Source organism: Buceros rhinoceros, unplaced genomic scaffold (genome assembly GCF_000710305.1).
Source record: "Buceros rhinoceros silvestris isolate BGI_N320 unplaced genomic scaffold, ASM71030v1 scaffold10139, whole genome shotgun sequence".
Classification (NCBI taxonomy): domain Eukaryota; kingdom Metazoa; phylum Chordata; class Aves; order Bucerotiformes; family Bucerotidae; genus Buceros; species Buceros rhinoceros.
In genome coordinates this window covers 21,017-44,139 of record NW_010432206.1, presented here as the reverse complement: position 1 = coordinate 44,139, position 23,123 = coordinate 21,017, and the positions used below count along the sequence as shown (strand labels likewise).

At 41.9% G+C, this 23,123-nt stretch overlaps 1 protein-coding gene across 1 annotated transcript; it reads left to right on the top strand.

The window, feature by feature from the left end:
* Positions 1-1,383: 1,383 nt before the first annotated feature.
* On the top strand, positions 1,384-23,018 carry CFAP221 (cilia and flagella associated protein 221). The gene is made up of 23 exons (XM_010143692.1): positions 1,384-1,522; positions 1,966-2,066; positions 3,071-3,157; positions 3,263-3,358; positions 3,784-3,884; positions 5,999-6,102; positions 8,073-8,232; positions 8,728-8,842; positions 8,935-9,046; positions 9,261-9,366; positions 9,931-10,018; positions 11,216-11,305; positions 12,625-12,720; positions 13,837-13,934; positions 15,456-15,576; positions 16,020-16,100; positions 17,104-17,211; positions 17,349-17,525; positions 18,990-19,148; positions 19,562-19,656; positions 20,551-20,640; positions 20,830-20,949; positions 22,895-23,018. The coding sequence occupies exons 1-23, from the start codon at positions 1,384-1,386 to the stop codon at positions 23,016-23,018; spliced, it is 2,568 nt and encodes an 855-aa protein (XP_010141994.1).
* The last annotated feature ends 105 nt before the right edge of the window (positions 23,019-23,123 follow it).

Genomic DNA, 23,123 nt, shown 5'->3' with positions numbered 1-23,123 from the left:
CACACACACACACACACAAAATACCGTCATCTTAAGGATAGACGCAGGAATCTTGGAAAATGTAGGAAACCACACTTCGTGAGCTTGAAGCAACTCTCAGCTTCTGCCTGGAAGATCTAAAGCAGACTAGAACACCATACAATACCTGAGATGAGACCATAAAATGTAAAGGGGGAGGTGGACCTCTTCAGTCCTCAAAAGTGCTGATCCGGGAATGATGGGCATCTCTTTGATGCTCCCCTCTGTCCTGCTTCCCTCAAACTTCTATTGATCAGTGTTGATTTTAGGCTGAGGCTCTTTAAGGTCCTTCAAGCCAGTATAAGAGTGTTAAAATGACAAAACAAACACAATACCCCTCCTGGTACAAATGATTCCACTTTGGAATTGTTGAATCAATCTTGAAGTGCTGCCACAGTGTGGATCATACCCATTGTCCAAGAAGCTCATGAGCCTTTGTGGCACTGCTCTAGAAGCAGGAAGATGCCCCATGATCAGAGCCTGGCAGGAGGACTCTAGTATTTGGTGAGCTCAAGTGTGCGTTGGTGTTAATGCAGCACCACCCTTGAGCCATGCACCCACCTCCCCATTCATGAAGAACAAGTACAAAATAAAAGGGTTTTCAGCCTCCTCCTCAAGGGCTGAAAAATCCAGCATGGCTTTTGAACTCAGTACTTTTTCCAAAAGTATCTTGGTTTTTTCACCATTCAGTTCTCTGGTTTGTAGGAGAGCCAAGGACTTCGTGCTGTATTTATAAAGATAATTTCTTCTGGATGGAATGTGTCTGGCATCCTTGTTGTGTAATATTTGCACTTGTCATTAGAGAAGTTTATGTTCTGATAACTGTGCTTACTTAACACAGGATCCATAATACCCCTGGTCTTCTGGGTTTACAGTTCTCTTCGCTAAACAAATAATCCAGATGATGCTCTCCAAACAAAAGATTGAGCTGCCAATTTTCTTATCCCTCACATCATTAATATTTAAAATTTAAAGATGAATCTGCAAACTAACAACCCAGACACTCAGGAAAGATTGGAAGAACATCTCCGCGGAAATCAGTTTGGATAGGGGAATTATCAGAATGGTCTCTCCTTCTCTGTGCTGGGGGACATAAAGGAAGAGAGAGATTTTCTACATTCTGAAAGCCAAATGTTCTCAGTAAGCCCTGGAGCAGATGGACACACCCAAAGTGCCAGGGTTTGTCGTGCGGGCAAGGTTTCCTGAAATCGCTCTGTCCTACTTAGCACACACACGCTTTTTGGCAGTTTTAGGCAAAAGATGTTACCAGCGCAAGGGAAGGCAGTTTGATCATTGCGTTGTTTTGATTCACTCCCAGGTGCTGAGGAATTTTAGTACTATTCAGAATCCACTTCTGTCCTTAATATGGATGAGGTTCAATTGGCCTCTGCAGAAGACACAATCTCTAAGAAATCCTTCAAGAAAATACCCAGCGTCCTCCTGGGAAGCCTGGTGGAGGGACCTAAAACAAGACCTGCTGTCCCCAATCACTTGCTGGAATCAAGTAAGCTTCTGCTCTCCGACTGTTCCCCAATCTTGGAGTAATCCCAGGAAGCACTTAGCTTTTTCCCCCCCCCCCCACAACTCACAGTCAAAACTCACATCCTGTTGCTTAAATTGGGTCTTCCTGTGAGCCCAAATCACAGGAGATATAGTCAGGAGAGAAAGAGGAGCTGTGCTGGTGCTGGCTGACCCTAGAGTTTTGGGGTGGCTTGTTGAAGCTATGGTGCCAAGAGATAAACTGGCGACAGGATCATGGCTCTGCTGGGTTAGTAGATGCTGCTTTAACTTTCCATTTGAAGAGTCATAGCTGCTTAACAGGAGAAATGATCTCTGTCTTGGGGTTTTTTTGGGTGCAACATAAATACACTTAATCAAGAAAAGTAGCAGTCATGGTGTGTTTCACCCAGTCTCCTTTTCTCCCCGTTTTAATATCTGTCTCTGCAGAGATTTACTCAGAACTTCAGAGGAGCAAGGTCGTCCAGGCTGAGCCTGCTGTGCTGCACTACGGAGGGTATGAGGTTGGCCTGCACCACCAACAGATGCTGGTAAGTGCCAGAGCAGGGCTCCTCTTGGGGCTTATAGAAGGATAACAGAAGCTGAGTGGACTGCTTGTGGTCCTGAGGCCTTTTGCTCTATGGAGCAACACCTATAATCAGTGGCCCTGCAGTACCAAACCAGATGAGTACCATGCTGTGTGCATCACTGTCCGTTACAGCAACTGTCTCCCGTGTCTGCAAGCAGTGTTGGTGATATGTGACTTGCACATCATGACTGAAGGATTCATGCTTTAACTTCATAAGAGACTGTTTTCAAAATGTATTTGGACATCTTGGTGTCTGCAAACATGTTGACTGGTGGGACAATTTTGAAAGCCTTCCGCCAGGAGCAATTTAATCTAAGGGAAGGAACTCAATGCTTAGGCTTGCTTACCTTCCCTTGTGAACAGTTTGGGTGTTTCCTTCTCTTCTCTCTGGTTTTGTCTTTGTCTGCTTTCCTTATTCCTGTGGTAAGTCTTGAGGCAGAGATTGGGTGATTATGGTGGACTAGGTTCTCCGGTTTTCTGGGTATACTGAAAGTAAACAAGACACAGGAGGCTTTACAGGCTGGACTGTCACACAAAGGTTTGTTGCTTTGTGATCCAGAACAAACCCATGGAATATTACATCATTTCTGTTGTTTCAGACCTCTGTAAAAGCAAAGTCAATAGGTGGTTTCATATTTTGTTCCTTTTGCACATGAGCAAAACAGGACCAGAATTTGATTCAACAGTAGCATCTTCTTTAGCAAGACTATTCCTAGGTAAGGAATTATGACCTGCTTCCAAAGAACAAAAATGCAGGATGCAAGGATTACATAATTTTCTTTTAAATTCAGAGCATACTCAGAATTATTTCTGCGGGAGTACTAATTATTATTTCCTTGTTTAATACAGCTTCTTTGCTAGGGATAGTCTCACAGAAAAAAGTACAGTTGCATTCTCAGTTGACCTGTTGTGTTTTTTATTGTGACCTAAAGTGTTTTGCTGTTTTGGTTTTCTTCTGTTCTATAGAAGCTGATAAATATTTCTCATGATGTAATAAACCTTCACATAATACCACCCCAGACAAAGTATTTTCAGATCAAATACAACAAAACAGTAAGTGTCAGAAAGCCTTCATGCTGCTCTTTTCATGCGGTACTGGGTTTGGGTCATATAAGCACCTTTTACATGCGTTCTGTCTTATTTTGGGTAATCTTCTAGCACCGGCTTGTCCCTGGCTTGTCATACACAGTTACTGTGGAGTTTTGTCCTGATGAGTGGCGGTATTACTACGACTGCATCCGAATTCACTGTCAGGTGAGGATTTATTATAAAATATATTTACAGCTAATTTCCTAGAGTCATTTGGGTTTGTTCCCAGTAAGTCTGGATTGGAGTATTCCATTTTAAGCAATTTAAATTTTTCTCTCTGTAAACATTCCCGGGCTGTGGGTAGAATATCTTCCCTATTCTGCCAGTAGATCAGTCGTTGTGCCACACTGGTGTAAAGTCTTAGCTGAGCAGGCCTGGAGGAGCTCTAGATAGTGGCTGAAAGTATGGAAAGACAGGTGGGTGCTGAGAGCAGGTAGACTATCAATATCCTGAGGTGCAACACAGCGATAATCTTGATGTTTTATGCCCACTTACTGGCCAACCACTACAGAAAATTTTTCTTTCCGTAACATTTGTCCATTGTAAGAAATAAATATTTACACACACGCACACTTTTTTTTTTTTTCCAGGGAGAAGATACATTACTTGTTCCTGTGCATGCTTACCCTGCTGTGAATGTTGTAGGATTTCCATCATTTATAAATCTGTCTGATGTATCAGTTGGTAAGAGGTGAGTTAAGGACAGTCATTTGTCCACATTTTGTGAAACATACCCAAAATCTGAAAAATCTCATTTCCCTCTATTTGTACAACTTAACATCTTGGAAGCTTTAAGGAAGTCAGCTACCACCTGGACTGCAAAGGAGTTTTGCTTGTGAACTGTTTCAAGTGCACACACAGGAAAGTAAATGCTGCTCAAACCAAATCTTGTGCTGTGGAGTTCTAAATGACATAGACTTCATCTTACGCTGTCTGTTGCACAGATGTAACAATGTTCTCCTGAAGTAATCAGCAGTAATCGTTCGTAGGAACTGGGAAGGGGAAAGTGAGAAGGGAGATCCTGTTGTTTAGGCTCTAGTTCTGTAGTATCTTGACTACATTAGTTGTACTTATCGTGATTTGTGTTAGTGTAAAGATTTGAGTGAATTCTAGGAGCTGAAGGTTTTAGCAGCTACGTTTTGTCTTAGCCTATGAGTTGAAAGTAACTCCTGAGTTTTACTGAAGCGCAGAAATAGGAATAGGCAAGGCCCATGCAAAGAAAATGAGAAATTCTGCAGTACGAGTGATTCCAAGATGGTAGAATGAGCATTCGTGTCTCTTCTTGATTTGTTTTTCTAATCTCCTGTCTACATTTAGCCCATATCCAGGGCTGAACTATAGCAGTTGCTCTGTCACTCGATGAGCCCTGTCCAGCAGCGAAAGGGGATGGGGAAAAGGAGAGGAGACCCACAGGCTGAAATGAAAACAGATGTAATGAAACAGCCAAACCGGGACATCCCCCTTAATCTGTTAAACTCTAGTGAATCCGTTAGAAGTTATAGCTTTCTCACAGGACTGAACATAACTCCTGATTTTCTGTGTGCCTTGAGGCATGGTGTGATTCTGTTTATTTGCTCCATTTTTATAACAAGTGCCGGAGTGCACAGAATTTTCATACTCTCAGAATATGGGGATTAGACAGAGTACAAAATACAAATTTAAATAATGGGAAAGTTTTTCAACACAACAGGGATGCTCAGAGATGTCCCTGAGGGAATTTGGAAGAGTTCCTGAAAAGCAATGGTTTCAAACCTTAATTTTTACCAACAATTTTTCAACCTTAGGCCAAGAAAATGTTTCCTTAAAATGAAAGCTCTCTGAGATGGGCACTGTACAGAACCCAAGCGACTATGGGCTCAAGCCAGAGCCTGCTGAGGTCACTGGAAAAACTGCCTTTTGCTTCCGGAAGTGTAGGATAAGAGCTGTATTTTACCACCCAGCTCTCTCCTTAGGTACTGAAAGTCCATCAGGCAACAGGCAGCATAATTGTCTGGTTTTTAAGGCACACTGTACAAGCTGCACTGCACCTTAAAACAAATTACCTGCCCAGTCTGCTGTTACATCGTCTTCACAAACAGGTCAGATGAAGGCAGAGAAGAAAGGGTTCTGCTATTACTGTTTCCTGAGGCATTTCAAACTGTGCTTTCCAAAGCAACGCTGTGTATAATGTGCATTCTTTGCTAATCAGCAGGGTGGGATTCCGGTCAGACAGTTTACAAAACCCAGAACTAAGCCTGGGTGAATTGGTCTTGATTTGTAGGGTGAAGAACGATGTTATAGCAATGCTTTTGTGTTTCAGTTTGATACGTGAAAATAGACGCTTATCAAAGCAAGACAGTTTGAAAAAGATGGGTGCTAACACCCGTCACACAACCTGCATGAGATGTAAAGGGCTCTTATGGAAATCAGGCCACAGCATCATTATTTTGACAGTGATGGAAGTCCAGTCATTCTGCTGTGTTGGAGTTTTCAACACTTTTGAAAACCACACAGTCATTTCTCACAAGGAGGGCCGTGAGAGAAGGCTGGTTGCTGGTTCTGTACTTTCAGGAGAAAGTAACTCAAGGTGTAAGATATCCAGCATTCAAACAAAGATTTAGCTCTCATTTTCTCACTGAGTGAAAGACCTGAAATACTTTGCTATTTTGGAATAACAAGGAATGGCTGTTTTCACGTTAATAAGTAACCCATCCATCTGAACACAGATAAATTTAGTGCATGTTGTGTATAAAATAATTTTCCAGCTTGTAATTGATGATCAACTGTAATTGAATTAATTTCTGTGTTCCTCTCTTCTCTTTTCAGTAAGGAGTATGTTATCCCGTTGCAGTGCAGCTGTCCAATAGATTTTGAATTCCACATTGACTTTATTCAGCCTCACAGAGCCTTCACTGTCCAGCCAACATTTGGTAGATTGAACTTATTTAAAATTCTTAATGTTGAATCCAAATTTATTAGGTGTAGTTATTGTGACAGCGTATTCAGTGCTGTACAGAAGAAGCCTTTGCCTCAGAGTGTTTCCAGGTAAATACAGGCTGATAAATATTAGCCACATGCAGCCTCATGGCAAACAGCCCCCTGTGGCTGGTAAATTGCTTTTGTCAACGCCCAGCTGCAGACCTCTGGCAAAATATGGGACAGCCCGAACAGTCCGTTTGGCCGTTATCTTTTGTTTTTGCTGGTGTGACCTTGGGAAAGGAGAGAGGCAGGAAGCCTTTACTGCACCTTTCCCCAAGCACTGCCTGGCTCCTACCCCATTAAAGGAACAGATACCCGTCTGTGTGGAATAGATGTGCATCATGTTACTAGATGAGAGACACAAAGGAAATAAAAGGTGTCCTCTGCTCTGTCGAACATTTCCCTGTACCTGTTTTTCCCTCTGGAAGAGTTTGGTAGAATTGTGTCTGTTGCTTCAGGAGCCATTAGAGTGATGGGCACAAGCGACACCGCTGCAGGTGTTCCGTGGGATGGCAGTGGGTGGGTGTTAGAGTCAGGCCAGACCTCTGTGTCTGGGCTTTACAAGAGGCAGGGACTTTGGGCTGCAGTATGCTTAGTTATTTTCATGGCTAATGCTGGAGAGGGGTCTGTCTTGAAGCAGAGGTAAATATTTGCAGATCAGTTGCTCTCAATGGTTTCAGATGTTGGCAGAAGCATGTAAGTGCCCGGCCTGGCGCTTAGTGCTATTTATGACACCAGAATTTAAGCTTTGAATATTTACACACTTCAATAAAAGTTGCTGTTGTTTCTGTATGTACCGCGATACAAATTTGCCCTGTCTTGTCAGGTGGATTTTCGTTCTTCAGAGGTAGTAGTCAGGTTCTGTCAGATGTGTCATCCACAAAGGTGAACCACGCTGCTGCCTTGTTTTGGGTCATTCTTTCAGGATATTCATTCTTTTTTGTGCTTAAAGAAGTTTTGACATATCAAGGGAGGAAAGAAAAAATACTACAACTGAGTAAAACTACGGAGAAGTTGTAAAATTCATCAGAAAGTTTTGGAGGTTTCACACAGTCATGGATAAAGTGTCTGGAACTAATTTGTGATTTCTAAATTGGTTTAGTTCTTGGCAGGAAGGAGAACAAAAATATCCCAGAAAAAACATCAACCCACTTAAAAGTTAAGTCAGAAACTTCAGTGGCTAGAAACTCTGAGGTGCTGAAGGCCATCTGAAAAGTGCTAAGAATTTTCTCAAGCCATCAGTAGTGATGAAATACTCTAACAAATTACACGCACAAAAAAAAAACCAACCCAATGAACTAACTGGTATTTAAAATGACAGGATGCAGAAAAACAGCCAGTGGTCACTTTACAGAGATGAGAAATTAATATTTCTAATGAGCTGAATAAACTCCTTGTTGCAGAAATGCTGAGGAACCTCAGGGCCTGTATCCTGGGATTGCACTGACTGTTTAGGGCTGTGAAGGGTGCTTACAGTGTTTGAGAAAATAATGGAATAGGTAATAAGGAAATGAGACCCAGTAGAGATAGCTAATGCATCAAATCCAGACGATTGGCCTGACTTGGGAGCACAGAGGAACATGTTTGTAGTGCTTCGCTCACAAAAGCAACAAGTGCCAGAGACTTAAGACTGGTGGATGCAAGTGAAGAATTTCTAATATAAACAGGCAAGCGTTTTCACAACAGTAGGAGATATTATAGTCTTACTGTCAGATCTCTCTGTAGCTGCAAAACATCTCCCATTATCTGGCAATGGATAGCTCTTGAAAGGCACTTTGAGACTTGAAATATTTTCCAGCCCTACTGCCATCCATTCAAACACAAGTATTGTTTAAAAAAAATGGAGCCCAAAATAAATTCTGCCATGCTTAAGTGGACTCATGTTAGATGGACTCTTACTGGTTTTCACCTCTAATCACAGGAATCATTCCAGGCAATGGGAAAGTGGAAGTAACTGTGAAATATTCCCCACTTGAGTATGGGACAGCACAAATGACGATGCAGTTACGGATTTCACAGTTTCACTCAAAACCCTATGTGTGTGTATTCACAGGAACATCAATGCCACACCTGGGTCTAAGGTATGTGGAGCTGACTGATCTTTTTGCCCAGTGCTAAAAAATACCTATGCAGTAGGATTTCATGCCATTTTGCTGTACTCTTTTGAAGCATTTGTATCTTAAAATGCACTAATGTAACTTGACTGTTAATCACGTACCTGTTCTCTGACATCATTTGCTCAGAACACCCCTAATTTATATGAAGTGAAAGTCCAAAATAAAAATAAGGAGAAGTGACATGGCCTTAAGGAAGTGTGGAGCATCCTCAGCTTCTATTATGCATGCTCTGTGTTATTGTTGAGGCCTTGCAAGATACAGGGGGCTTTTTTGAGCAATAAGATATTTTAGGCTGGACTTAATTTTTTGTGAACTCTGAAGGTTAGAGAGGTTGGTTCTAGTTGTAGTTTGGAAGAGAGGTTTCCTTGTATATGTAAAGGGGATGTAAATGCAAGTATGAGACTTATATGCCATTTACAGAGTACTTAGAAGAGCAATATCTGTCCTTCTGACACCTAGAAAAGAACATTTTGACAAACAACGAAGTCCAGAGAAAAAAGCTGTGTCTGCAGGAAAATACGTGGTATGGAGAAGAGACCAGTTCAGCCCACCACAGTCAAGGCCTATTCAAAAAGTAAAGGTGTGAAGAGATAATAACCACAAGCACTTTCCTGGGCTGAAAATCTTTCTTGTTTCTATTTTTTCCTATTAATTTATATCTTGTAGGAAATTGAATACCAGAACCTCAGATTCCCCACAGACTTGTCAAATCCATATGCTGTAGCTACTGTTTTGAATCAGGAACCAGGCAAATTGAAGATAAAGGACTTGAAAGAAGGTGATGTAATTAAGCAGCATAAACTCAGTCTTAGCATTATTTGTAGGTTTCTGATGAGAAACTCAGCTTCAGAATCGCTGAGATGATGTGATTGTAGTTTCTGTAAGAAATCTTACCTTAGGCTTATGTGTTAATGAGTTCAGTTATCATCATGGGCGCATTTCCCAATTCAATCTCCTTTGAGGTGTGATACAGCTTTCTGATATTCCTGCAGCCCTTCGCCAAGGCAGTGAAGGGATAAAAACAAGACAGATGAAGGAAGCCATATTTCAACTTAAAGTTAAACAAAATATTCAGGAAGAGGAAGCAAATCATCTGAAGTGGTAAGTGTTAGTTAACCACATTAACAACACTGGGGCTTGCTCTGTGAGCAATGTATGCAATATCCACTAGTGCCTAATGCTGCCATGACTGTGCTGAAAGCTTTGTTTTACAGATAAGTGACTGTTGTTTCACTTTTATTCCTTTCTCTTCTGCCTAAGAGCAGTCTCAGTAGTCATCCAAGTAGTACCCAGGGAGATCTTTGATTGTGTTACGGTTGCATTTGGAAAGAAACCTGCTGAAAACCTTGATCACCTCACCTTGCGCTCAGGCATCTCATCTTGTGCCCTTAAGGACAAAGGAAGCTTTTGAAATGGTTGACAATAAATCAAGACTGAAATGTATAATGGAGTGAATGGAGTTGCACAAGTACATCAAATGGTGTAAAGCAAAACACATAGTCTTGTGTGTAGGCAAACATTTGCAGTCCACAGATCTACTCTCATGGTGAATCTTATGGATCCCTGGACCCCTTAGGAAGAGGAGAGTAAGTCTGTTAGCCTTTAAATGTAGCAAACGGGGCATTAGGTAAAGCATTTTTCTTGCATCCACTGTAAATGCAGGCAAGTTCATAAAGGCAAAGATCCGATCTCTGTGGAATTTAAAAAAGAGATTATTGAAAACCGACAGAGGGAAGCAGAGCAATACAAGGTTAGTCCGTTCTGTTTTTTCTAGAGATTTAAAATCAAACTTATACTTTCAGATTATGCAGTGTACTGTAAATTGTATCAAACTCTCTATGTCTTCATTCTTCCTTTGTGCATCAATGCAAACCTGTACTAGTTTCTGACATCCCACTGACTTCCAAGGAGCTGTTTATGGGAGTAAAATTATTTATAGAGAGGGTACAGGCTTAACTTATACACTGAAATAGCCACTGTGATTTAATTCAAACATTATATTTAATACTAACAGAGGAAGAAGTGAGTAAAAAGAGGATCTAAACTGTGACATTGTTGTATCGCTCAATTAGATGTATGTTCACCTCATTTAGAAACATTTATTTATTTACCTGTTGGCCAGAGGGTTGTGGAGATCTCTGGCTAGTTTCACAGTTGCCCCCATGACTTTCTGACAGAGGCGTATTTTTGCTCCTGCTGACAGTTTGTGCACCTTCAGTGTTATTAGGCCTCACAGAGCATTCCTTATCCCTCTGTAATTTGCTTGAGTGGCCACTATTGTTACATAGCCTGGGAGTGACTGTCCTGGAGACCTTTAACTGGTTGTCTTCCATTGTGCTCATTAAAACCTCAGTCCATGAAAATTTTTCAGTCTGCAAAAGAACCCCAAGGATTTTGTTTAAGATGTAACAGTATAATGGTAATGAAACTATAGGTAGGTAGGACTGAGGTGGAAGAGGCACAGTGAAAAGAAGAGCTGGTATCCCTCCAGCATGCCTGAACACTTTGGGAGGGTCTCCAAGAAGTGAAGTGGTATCAGTAGTAAATTTCTTCACACATGAACAGATTAAAGAGCTGGCACCACTGGAAGCTGTGACAGAGATGTTCACAGAACGTGGGAGAGCTGCAGTGCTGTCATCTGGGAAGGTCTGTTCAGGTGCTGATTTATGGCCTTGGGTCTGTAACCTTTCTTCTGGCTATGCAAGGCAAACTGTGTTTCATTAGGGCAGGGATCTGATTGGCACTCAGAAAAAAAGACTTTATTTTACTTTGTTTGACTTGCTTGAGGGTTGCAGTAATTAGTCCCTAGAAGGGAATGAAGTCTGTGTTTTGTCAAGCACCTCCAGAATGTTCCCTTGTAAGTGAGTTCCACTAATTGTAAGGGAGAAAAGGATACACTGGATGCTGCTATGTACTAATGTGATTGTTCTTCCTGGTGACAAATCAGATCCAAAGAGGAGATCCTGTCATAGAACAGGAGTTTCAAAGGAGCAAAGCAGAAGTTTCATTCAGGCGTGTTATCCGTCCCATCGATCAGGTTTGTTTATACTTTATAATCACCCATTAGATGTTGTTATTACCTGCTAACCTAACAAACAGCCAGAGATACTTGGCACTAAATACTTTTCCTCCTAATAGTCCCATTTCTGTGTCAGTGTCTTATTTCCCATTTTACCTTTTAGTACAGCAGGGCAAGCACTGTGCTTCACGCACAACTCATCTTCTGATGATCTGATAGGAGAAACGAGCGGAAATCTTCAGGCCTAACCTGAGATTCACATTGCTTGTTTCTCAATGATTCTTCTTCTGTTCTCTCAGAAGTAGCTTTCTGATGCCTAAACATAAGGTTAAGCATATCACAAGATTTGCAACCTTTACCTGCAGGTCAGAATGACAGGAACCTTTCTGGTACTTAGATTTTTTTGTCCCTCTCTGTGGTGTGAGGTGTTTCCTAAGATCCATTTCCTGGGATTATTGGGAGCTTTGTTTGACAGAAACCCTGCTACTGAAGGAGCTTTGAATATTAACAATGCGGTGTTCTTCCTGAGGAACATGATAGCTGTGGTAGTTGGTCCTGTACTATACTCATGTGTCTGTTACAAACTGTTGAAAACTGTTTGGTGAGGCATGATGGGGTTGTGTGAAGCTGGTGTCCAGCTGACCTGCTGAGGGGTACTGGACACTGGGGCCACTGGAGTCTCTTCTAGTGCCACATTCTTTTTGTCACATCCATTTAAAACTGGAGAGGAGATTAATGCATCAAGAAAGAGATTTACTTGTGTTCAAAGAGCATTCCAACAATTTAAGGCGCTAAACATGGAGACATCCCTCTGTCTCAAGAGCCAGAGATCACTAGATGCAGGGAGGTTATTCTGGGGAATTAAGACGCTGACTTTTGCCCTTCTGTAGATATGAGCTATCAGCTGTTATTGGAGACAGGATATTGGTTTTACTGGGCCTCTAGTTTGAGCACTTACAGCTATTCCAACTTCACATCTGTGCAAGACAAAGTGTATGTTTGCTAGAGCCCGAGTCCGTTCTCTCCACTGTCTGATTGCCCATGTGTTGTCATATCTGCTTGTCATTTGTGTGGATGCAGACCCTGCTACATTATCTCTATACTCCCCACACTGCATCTGCAAATGTTTGAGGGTGACCTCCCATTAAGCCCTGCAGCGAAGGCTCCTGGATAAATGCCAACACTGCAAACGTTTTCACTTGACTTCAGTCCAGTGTTTAGAAATAACATGGATTCAGGCCAAGGAGTGGCTTGGGCTGGAGAAAATTTCTTCCTTGTCTAGTTGTAAAAGGGGTGACTTTTCTCTTCTGTTTCTTTTTTTAAAAAATACCACGCAGCATCCAAGTGTCCGTCCCACATTTGACTTGTTCCGTAATGACCCTTGGGACAACAGAAACAGGATGTTGAGGAGATTCCAACAAGCAGCATACAAGGTAACGCCAACAACCAGAATGCAGTGTGATGGCCTGACACCTTGGAAATAGCAAAAAAAGAACATGCAGACTAGCACTAGTAAGGAGACTTTGCAGCTAGACAGGGTTTGATAGCTTGATAAGTATGTCCCTACTTCACCAGGAGATAAGGATCTGGACTAAGTTTACTATTTAGCTGGTGCTTCAGCTGGTGCTTACCATTGCAATCAATACTAAACAAATCCAGATCTGTTTTTGTGGGGTTTTTTTAAAGTAAAAAATTCTTCTACATTTTGTATACTCATGCATTTTGCATGGAAAAAAGAGAAGATTTCGACATGCATATAGAATAATGTGACCATTTGGTGGCCCTAGTATAAGAAAAACATCAATAAGCTGGAGTGAGTTCAGTATAGACCCACCAAGATGGTCGGGGTCTGGAGCACTCACTCTGTGAGAAGACACTTACTCAACCTGGAGAGGAAAAGTGGAGGGGGAGAGCAACACCTTCCGGCACCTCTGAGGAGTTTATCGATTATGTAGCCAGAATCTTTGCAATGATGCATAGTGGGAACACAGGAAACAATGGGCATAAATTCAAATGAGAGAGGTATAGACCATGTAGAAGGAAAGCCTTTTTCACCACGAGGACAGTCAGTCATTGGAGCAGGTTGCCCAAAGAGGTTGTACAGTCTACATCCTTGGATGTTTTCAGGACCAGACTGGATAAAGCCCTGAGCTAGGTGATCTGATCTCATCACTGACCTTGCTTGGAGAAGGAAGTTGGAGTAGGACCTCCTAAGATCCCTTCCAACCTGCAACCTAAAGACTAATCAGTAAAATCACTTATCCCATTTGATTTAAATATTATCTTGCATCTCCACTGTTCTTTTCCCAAGAAATGTCTAATTAACCTGTAAGATTAAATGAAAGTTTGAACTGGTTTTGTTATGTAATGTCACATTCTACATCTCTCCTTCTCCATTTTCTCCCTCCTGAACAGAAAACCATAGTAAAAACTCTGAAATGTCATAGTGAGCTCTGTAGAATAAATACAGTTGCAATGTATGTGTATTTCTATGGCTATAAATCTTAGAGTGTTTGGCTTAATATTAAATTTTTAAATTATTCCCTCAGATTGTGAGGCAGATTCAGCTAAAACGTTTACTGGTTCTGTTCCGTGGGCTAACCAAAGAAGCCAGAGGATTGGGGGAAGGCTCTGTGTCTGGTAAGAAGTTGGTATTTTGGCCATGAATTATGATAATTCGGGCTGAATTGCAGTGTATCAGGTACTTTACATATAAACATAAAGACAGAGTCCTTAGAAAGGAGTCTTCCAGAAAAAGAGAAGTGTGATAAGGTAGAATCAAAGAACAGTTTGGCTTGGAAGTGACCTTTAAAGGTCACCCACTCCAAGCCCCCTGCAGTGAGCAGGGACACCTTCAACTACAGCAGACTGCACAGAGCCCCAGTGTCCAACTTGGAATGTTTTCAGAGATGGGGCTTCTACCACCTCACTGGGCAACCTGGGCCAGGGTCTCACCACCCTCATTATAAAAATGTCTTCCTTATATCTGGTCTGAATCTACTCTCTTTTAGTTTAAAACCATTAAGCGACTTGTCCTGTCACATCAGAGCTTGCTAAAAGGTAGAAATGGGCATAGTCAAAATATGTCTATTTTTCATACACATTATTTAGCAGATTTTTAAAATGTGATCAATTCTTCTTAGGACCCTTGCAGCTTATCTACTTAATAGGGCAGAAGCTGTGGATGCTCCATCATTGGAAGTGTTCAAGGTTAGGTTGGACGGGGCTTTAAGCAACCTGATCTAGTGATAGATGTCCCTGACCCTGAGAGGAGGGTTGGACTCAGTGATCATTAAAGATTGCTTCCAACCCAAACCATTCTATGCTTCTATTTATAGGCCTGAGGAACGCTGAAAGGGCAGATGGGTCTAAACAGGTCAATAAACAGATCAGGTGGATCCCAAGAGGTTAGAGACAGTACAAGAGGAGCTTATCACATGGGGGATGGAAGAGGGAAAGACACCTGAAAGAGTTGAAGGCAAGATATCTGAACTGAAATGAGACGGTGGGAACCACGAGATACCACGAGATACTAGATGGCCAGCACCGACTTGAGTTTTCCTCTTTAGCATTGTCTCGTACAAGTGCTTTCAAGCAACCTCTTTTCTTTACAGTCAAATGAAAGTGCTGGCCTGGAAACGTTACTTGTTCTTTAACAGTCATAGAAGGAAACTGGCCTTGGATAGGAGTCACAGCTGGGTGTACTGGGGACAGAAGAGAATTTGTGTCTCTTATTTCCCACTCTCTCCACACACACAATTTGACAACTGCTAAAACACCCTTCCATATCAGGCCTTTTCCTGCTTCTGCAAGCAGGCACTTTTAATGTCCAATATACAGGAGCTGGACGGGTGCTTCAAGTAGAAGGCGTGAAACCGCAGTTGTTGTAAGAGAGGCCTTCTGATAGAGGACTGTGCTGGAGAGAGCGGGTCGTAATGTCCTTTGAGAAGAGGGGAGACAAGATCTGTATCTAGTCACAGTCATACCTTGTGGATGCAGGATTTACAAACTTTAGGAAATATTATCTTTTTATATTAAAATGACTAGACACATCATTTCTTAGGAAGATGTTAAATATATTTTGTGGCTTGATTCTATTTTAGAAGCAGCGTATAAAATATCTATTACAAAATCTTGATATCTGGTTTCCCTTCATGACAGAAAGCAGGTGTTCCAACAAACCAGAGGAGAGTGAAGAATGTGAGGGCTTTTTTTCCAGAATATCTGAAGATTGTGTATGGCCTTTTGAATTCCCCTTCTACAGTTCCCATGAACTGCACCGTGAGTTGGTAGGTACAGTAACTAAAATGGTGACCATCGCTCAAGATAGAATTTGGTTGAAGATGTTGGCCCCAGGCCTCGTATGCCTTTATTAAAATTTCACAATGTGACTGGTGTTGTGGCATTCCAACAAATTAGTTCAGGACTTCAGATTTATTAAGGGTGCTGCTGAAAACAGTAAAAATTAAAACTTTGCATTCTCTTAAATGCGTTCTAAAACTCTGAGTGAAACATTAATGATCAGAGTTAGTTAGCATCCATGATTTTGCAGAAGAAAAGACACAAAAAATAACTGAAATGCCAAAGTCCAAGAAAGGACAAGAAAAATATCAAACAAAATGTTTCCATAATTACTTCCCTGTGTTTTCAAGTAGCTGCACTGACAGATTGCTGCCAATGCAAAACAAAATGCCTGCCGTGTTTCTGGGGTTTAAATACTGTGTTCTTTCAGGCACCTGGTGCTCTTGGCCTGGTTCCTATTGAATCCGTAGATGTGAAAGTCAGACACATTATTCCTTTTTACGACTTGAAGGTGAGTCAGTACAGCCCCCTCAGCTGTGTCATGTTCCTCTTTCTCCAGTCCAGTGAGACATGTTTTCTGCCTGATTCGGTGGCCCCAGTGTGCAGCCCAGTAGAACTGTTGCCATAATATGGCTGTATGATTAGCACGCTTTTATTAAAACCGGCTCTCAACTGTTTCCAGAAGTCACCACTTCTAGTCAGTAATAGCCCCCTCTCTCCAGAGAGGTGAAATTATTATATCTCAAATAACAAAATCTTCCTGTGAATGAGATGCTGCAAGCCCTGCACACCACACAGTTTTTCCTTTGATTTTAGAGTTTTGTAGATGGGAGTTTATAAAAGCGTCCCTCCTTTTACAAAGTGATGAAAGTCTTCTGTTTATTTGGCATCCAGTTCTGCATACTTAGTTCCTTCATTCCTGCGCAGGAAATACAAACCTCTTCTTCTTGAAATATATAATGTTTTTTCAACTTTTTGAGTACAGAAACATTTTTTCCCCTGACTTCTAACAACTTTTCTTTCCATCTTTTTAATAGCAAAAGATCAAATTCTGCACCACATCAAACTATTTCCTCACATTCGTATCAATGCAGATTTTAGTTCAATGTCCATTTCTTTTTTTTTCAGGTGTTGTAACTAGTCTAGAAGCTTTCTTGTAGCGTCTTTACCCCTCATTACACATTGGTTCATTTATCAGTGTCACATATATTATTTAACACAGCTTTTCTACACCCCATTAAGTTCAGTATACGTGATCAAGAAACTATTAAAGCCTTGATCTTTCATAGAAGAGCAAGAATGGAAACATTCCTTTATGCACTCATTCGGCTCGTCCTGGTGAAGTGTGGCTTCTCAAAGTTTTGGTTGTATACTGTGTTCCAGAATAGTGATCCGAGTGTCCTTTACCACAGAGATGGGATGTGTCCGTGATAAAGCTGGAATGTTCCATTCCACCTATGAGTTAATCGGATTATTGTCATCTCCTGAAGCACATCTTTTTTCTTTGCACTTAGGTTCCTCAGCATTTCAGAGTTATGAATTATCAGCCATTTTGTACACACTACGCAGCCACAAGTTACAAACCTCGAAAACTTTCCCGACCATTGAGGCAAGGAGCCCAGGTAATAAGTCATCTCAGAGCTTGCTGAAGTCACTTCCAACCCTATATTTCTACAATTATTTGATTATTTTTGTCTCAACATTTTGTCCCAAAAGGCTTACTACACTCTGACAAACTTTGATGTCTGTCTTTTTCAAGGATGAGTTGATTCAGGTAGTTGCTTCTCCTGTGGGGCAGCTTAACCTGGTCTCTGAGAGGATGGATTTTCCCAAGCCATCCCCAGAAGAAGCAGCAGAAAGGGATATCAGCCTTTTAAAACTGGTTCCTCCCCAAGCTTTAGTCTACCCTACAGAGAGCAACCCACTTCGCATTTTTGTAAGTAGAAGCTGACTTTCACAAAGAACCTAAGAAAGTAGGGGAAAAGATGTTTGTTTCATCAGAAACCTGATGTGGAATTGGTGGGCAGTTCTCTTACCCAGATTGGTATATAAAGCTAACCAGGGTGAGAGTAATTCTTCAAGGTGCAAGCGCTGGTAGGTAGGAGCCACAGAGCTCATCCCACTGAGATGGGCACCATTTCACTTTAGGGTGGAATATGATCAGTTTAGGGGCGGGATGATGAGGCAAAGTTGCCAGTGATGGCAGAGAACCGGAGACCCGTCCAGTCTCACACTCCACAAATGGTCACTGAGGACTCCCTGAAACACCATGGGGCCCCTCCCTTCTTCTCCATTTGTTTCCCCATTTGGATGCTAGAAGAAAGCCATGATCTTGGTACCTCAGTTCTTCTATAACCTCATGCTTTTCCCAGGTAGGTAGGAGAGGTGCAGTCTTTTCCTTGTGTCCATCCAGGGGACTGCAGTTCTGCCTGATCCCTCAGTCAACTAAGTGAATTGAAACTCATTGCCCACATTGCATCCTGCTGCCTTCAAGTTTCCAATAGTTCTCATAGCATCCCAAAACCACATTTCCAAAGTATTAGGCACAGGGATTCAAAAAATCACAACCACCTATGTGGGAGAATTTTCCGTTACATACTTGTCGTGTAGATGGTGCTTGGCACTAGCTACAGAAGGTATTTCCTACACAGTGCAGCACAGCCTGGAGGTCCCTGAGGTGTCTTTGAGCAGGAAGAGACAGCTGTAGAGCTCAGTGAAGTGCTGTGCATGGGTACAGGCAGCATCTCCAAGCCAGTGTCGTGCTATGCCTGACTTGGGTGGCTCTGTCTTTCAGCATGACTTAGGTGCAATGGCCCAGAGCCCAGTGTGCGCTTCTGGTGATCTTGTCATAATGTGTGTGGTATAGACTTGTCCTCACTGTGTGCAGCCAGGACCCCAGTGGACTTACCGATGAGCTCCTCTGGGCATCTCTGTCATCCCTCTGTCATGTCACTGTAAGAGCCAGGCACAGCCTGATCCCACACGACCCAGCACTGGACTTTACTCAGAAACAGATGCTAGTGCCATGAAATAGATGGCAGAACGCTCACTAGCTCCCACCACAACGAGGCCAGTTCCTGTTCTGGGGTTCTGAACTCTTCAGAGAATCAGCAATGGATTTTGGAGTAATCAGGCAATAGTTCTTTTTCTTCCAAACTTGGAAATTACACCTAAATTGCTGTACTTTGCACAGCAGAGACCATGGATAAACCAAGCAGATCATGGGGCTGTGATGAGGTGAAGAGATAGGAATGGAGGGTCACACCAAACAGAACAGTAACATTGTGACAAAGGTGTGAATCTAGGAAGACTACATTAATTGTAAGAACTGAATTTTCATCAGTTTTGTTCTTTATTGTGCTCAGAATGATTTTTTTAAAAAAGTCTTAATTGTTTTCAGAACCCCACTCCAGGATTAGTTCCATTTTTACCTCCTTTGGCCTATTGTGAAACAAATATTGAATATCATCTTTGTCCTCATCCAAAATATACATTTACCAAGGAATGCCCCAAAGGATCCAGTATTCCCGTCACACAGAAGAAATTTCTGCATCATGAGGTATGGCCTTTTGGGTTTATTGTTTGAGTACATGGCTTGACTATTTTCTTGCTGAGAATTTGCTCCAGGGAATCAAAAAGGGAAGATGAAGAGTCATCCTAGATGGAAGACTTTTTCAAATATAAATTATTCATTCACCTAAATAATCAGTATAATGGTCAGAATAACTTGTTCTCATTAGGTTTTACCCACATCTCTTATTTATCCTTGAGTATTTCTCTGCTCTTTCCTTCTTTTCACCGCCTATTGTCTTTTCACGACCTTGCACTGGAGAAAGCATCTTTTAAATATAGAGAACTGCAGCTCCCCAGATTCAGTTCTCAGCCAAGAAGTCAGATGTTCTGTCCTGCAAGCCACTTTCCCCACTACGTTATGTGTTAGAGGTCTGATTGCTGTAGCCCTTGTCATTTCAGGAAGTGATTTGTGGAGTAATGGAATGGAGAAGATTCTTGCCGGTGGTGTACTCCACTTTTTCTAACCCTCCCACATGGACAAGTAGAACATCTAGGTAAGAAAGAACTTGAATATACTGTGCTTCTACCCTGCACCAGTTTCTGTGGTCTGTAACTACGGAGACCATTAACTAGCCTCACAGATAAAAGTGGGCCTGTGGGTGGAATTAGAAATCCACTGACCTCCTTGAAGGGTGGGTTAAGAACAATATCATTAGAGGAAATACCTAGCCCCAGAAGGAGAGTGCCACCTGGGACTTTCAGTAACATCTCTCCTGATTGCTTTTTGATTCAGTGCCAGAAGACTCCAGGAGGCAGCAACTCTGTCTGTCCTGCGGAAGTATGAACAGTAAAACCTTTAATATACAGGCACCTGCACCCAGTTCGTAGCCAACATCTCTCAGGCTCATGTTCCCTCCTATCACAGCAGTTTCTGGTTGTCGCGACACGTAACGGAGCTCTGGGCTGAAGTGGGACGAATCACTCGTAACACCAATGTGGTGTGCAGTGAGACCCGTTTATTGTTTACATCACATCCCAATTTATAGACTCTTGTCCACTCGACTAACTACATGGTGATTGGATAGTGACTCTGTTACACAGACAGCACACAGCTCTTAAAGCACCATAATTGGATAAGAGGGATTAGATCCCACGTGGTGAATGTTTTGGTTAAAGCTACCAAAACAAGGCCAGTATAGATAGTATTTCCCACACGATAACACTGCAGCTGGTTTCGGCTACTAAGTTTCCCAGAGAGAGAGTAGCATATTTTCATAGTTCCAATTTCTGCTAGAAAAATACACCAACACTGGTGTAGCCAGATTTTCCAGGAATATTTAAAAGAACATCATCTTCATTATAACTAGAGTTACTGTGAAGCTGCAAAATAAAAGCATTGAGTGCAGTTACTCTCTGTCCATCTTAAACTAATACCATTTCCATCGCAGGGATCCTTACAGTTTAGACATGCTTCCAAGAGAGGTACCAGCCATGCTGTATGACTTACCTGAGAGAGACAGGGAGAACATACTTGACCCGTAAGTTTCTCCTCGCTTTGTGGTTGATTATGTCTTAACCACTTGTATGGATGTGTCTAAACCTGTCCTGAGAGATCCCCAAAGGCAAAAGCACAAAGACTCTCTTGCATAAAACGTACTTTTTTTGTTGTTGGCTAAAAAATACTTTTGAAAGAATAAAGCCTGATTGTTGTTCTTACTAATTTTTAGTGAGACAGATGAAACCGAGTTCAACATGATGCTCACTCCAGAGATGGTGAGAGCTCAATTTCCACAAATTGGGGAGGCACTCTCAGAAGAAAGCAAAGAGAAATCAGCAAAAGAAGAAAGGTATATATAATTCGAAATTAGGGGAGAGAAATGGGAAGGAATCTGAAGACAAGCCTTGCAGAATTATATGGAAAGTCATACCGAGACGCTCCAGGGGCTTCATCGCCAGTGGGATGCAGATCTGGTACTTTGAGCAAATTTGCACTGCAAATGGGATCTCCAGATTGGGCTTCGGAAAGCAGCTGTGAGTGTGATACGCTGACCTGAATGTCTCTGACTTCACTTTTATTGATACGATCTAACACTTCAGGCAGTTTTCTTGCCTTCACAGAGATATTCAGCGTTCTTGGATCAGAGGTGTTTCCTTTTTGGTGACCCTTTTGGTTAGGTATTTATTAATGCTGGCAGAGGAATGAGCCCTTAGGACTTTCCCCTGGCAAGGTGTTTTTTTCTCAGATTCTTTCTAGGAGCTCTGCTGTCCGTGCTTCGCTCTTCACCCACGCACATTTTGTTTCAGGCACACAGCACAGCATGTGTAATAACTTGCATTCCTAAACACAGAATTACCTGCTCCCTAAAACATTGTAAACTGGCCACTGTAAGGGCCAAATTCTGCCTTTTGCCTCCAGAGTTGTCAGGCCAGTATCCTGAGTTTGCAGCTCAGCAGAGAAACCCTGAGAGGGAAACTGAGGACGAGGAGAGCTCTGAGGGACAAAGGAGTCTTTGATGGGGTTGGTGATTACCACCGTGGTTTCAGAGCAGCATTTCAGAACTGCCTGGCAGTTCTGTTGGGCTGGAAGCAGAAATGGAGGTACTGTATGAAACTTGTGGGTATGTGATGTTGCAGGAAGGATGCAAGGAGGTGTATGAGCTGGTAAGTGGGGCGCTGGGGGCAGTGGGCTTGCGCAGCAGGCAGTGTGGGTAGGATAAGTGATTGCAGGGTGACACAGGAGGAAGCGCTGTGTTTTCACAGATAGCTTGTGTGTGTTGGAGCAAGTGAATTAATCTTTCTGTTCAACAGTTGCCCCCTCTTTAAAGCAGTCATGATGTGGCTTGGACATCAGGAAGTGCATAATAGCCATCAAGAGATTTCAATGTCTCATTTTCATTAATTTTAGAGGGAAATTATTTGATTGGCATTTGAACCCTGTGCAACTATCAGCCATTAAAATTTAGACCAGTGCTGTGTGTTATGAGCCCTGGGACATAACACTGATTGCTGCATTGTGATTACTACGGCACTGACTGAAAATTTGCTGTAAGAATGCAGATGTGTCTGACTCAGTGCTGCTTTTTGCATTTTATGACACCTTCTTGTCAGAACATGGGGATTTGGGATGGCTTGTGTTGCTAAAGAATTACCTTTTTCTCCACAGTGATACAGTGTTGGATGGTGCTTTTTCTGGCTAAGTAGTTTTATAAGCATAAGGTTCTTTCTTTTTGAAGTTTCAGATGTTTTCTTCAAAAATGAAAATACTTTTCTGTATTAGACACCTCTGGTTATTGGTATTTACTTGTTGAAAGCATCTCTGTTTGTTTCGTTTGTAAAGAGGGAAGCAAGAATCTATGAGCGAACAACAAAGCCCCAATCCTTTCTTTTGTCAATAGAAGCTTCTTCGTTGTTATCAGTGGGGTGGTGTTTCACTATACGTCAGCGCACACATTGCTTCTCTACAGCACTTTCAGCATTTTATCCTTGAGGCAAATCAGTTTTTCCTGTGGATACACTTGTTCTGGCCATTACAGCATATAGATAAAATGTAAAACTCAGTCTAGTATGTGTTTGCCTGTCAGATGGTTAGCTTTCCTAACTGGCCAAGCCAAGAGTGAATGTTCTTTCCACAGTTTCACTCTTTTTCCATCTCTGCATAAGTGATGGAATAACCTCTGCGTTCATTATGAAACAGAAAGAAACTCTGTGTGTCTCTTCTTTTGTTTTTGTCAGCATTCCTAAGTAGCTCCCATGGCTATTATAAATACAAATGACTTTTTGAACTTCTTGCAGAGACCCACACAACCATCCAGATGGAGATTTTCAACCCCAAAACCACGAGCTTAGAGAGAAGGTTCAAAAACATGTGGAGAAAATGAAGCTGAAGGCACTTAATAAAACCCTTATTCTGGGATAAGAGTAGTGTTATGAAGTCCATGGTTTGGCACTGCTTATCCCGTTAATACGTGAGGCCTCCTATGTCCCAGCTACATGTATTTATGTTCAGTGAGGTCAGCAACTT

Excerpts from the sequence above, each read along its gene's own strand:
- CFAP221 (XM_010143692.1), top strand. The coding sequence starts at position 1,384 with ATGGATGAGGTTCAATTGGCCTCTGCAGAAGACACAATCTCTAAGAAA. Across the intron at positions 9,047-9,260 it reads GATAAAGGACTTGAAAGAAG|CCCTTCGCCAAGGCAGTGAA; the intron begins GTGATGTAATTA and ends ATATTCCTGCAG. Across the intron at positions 16,101-17,103 it reads TTCCTTTTTACGACTTGAAG|GTTCCTCAGCATTTCAGAGT; the intron begins GTGAGTCAGTAC and ends CTTTGCACTTAG.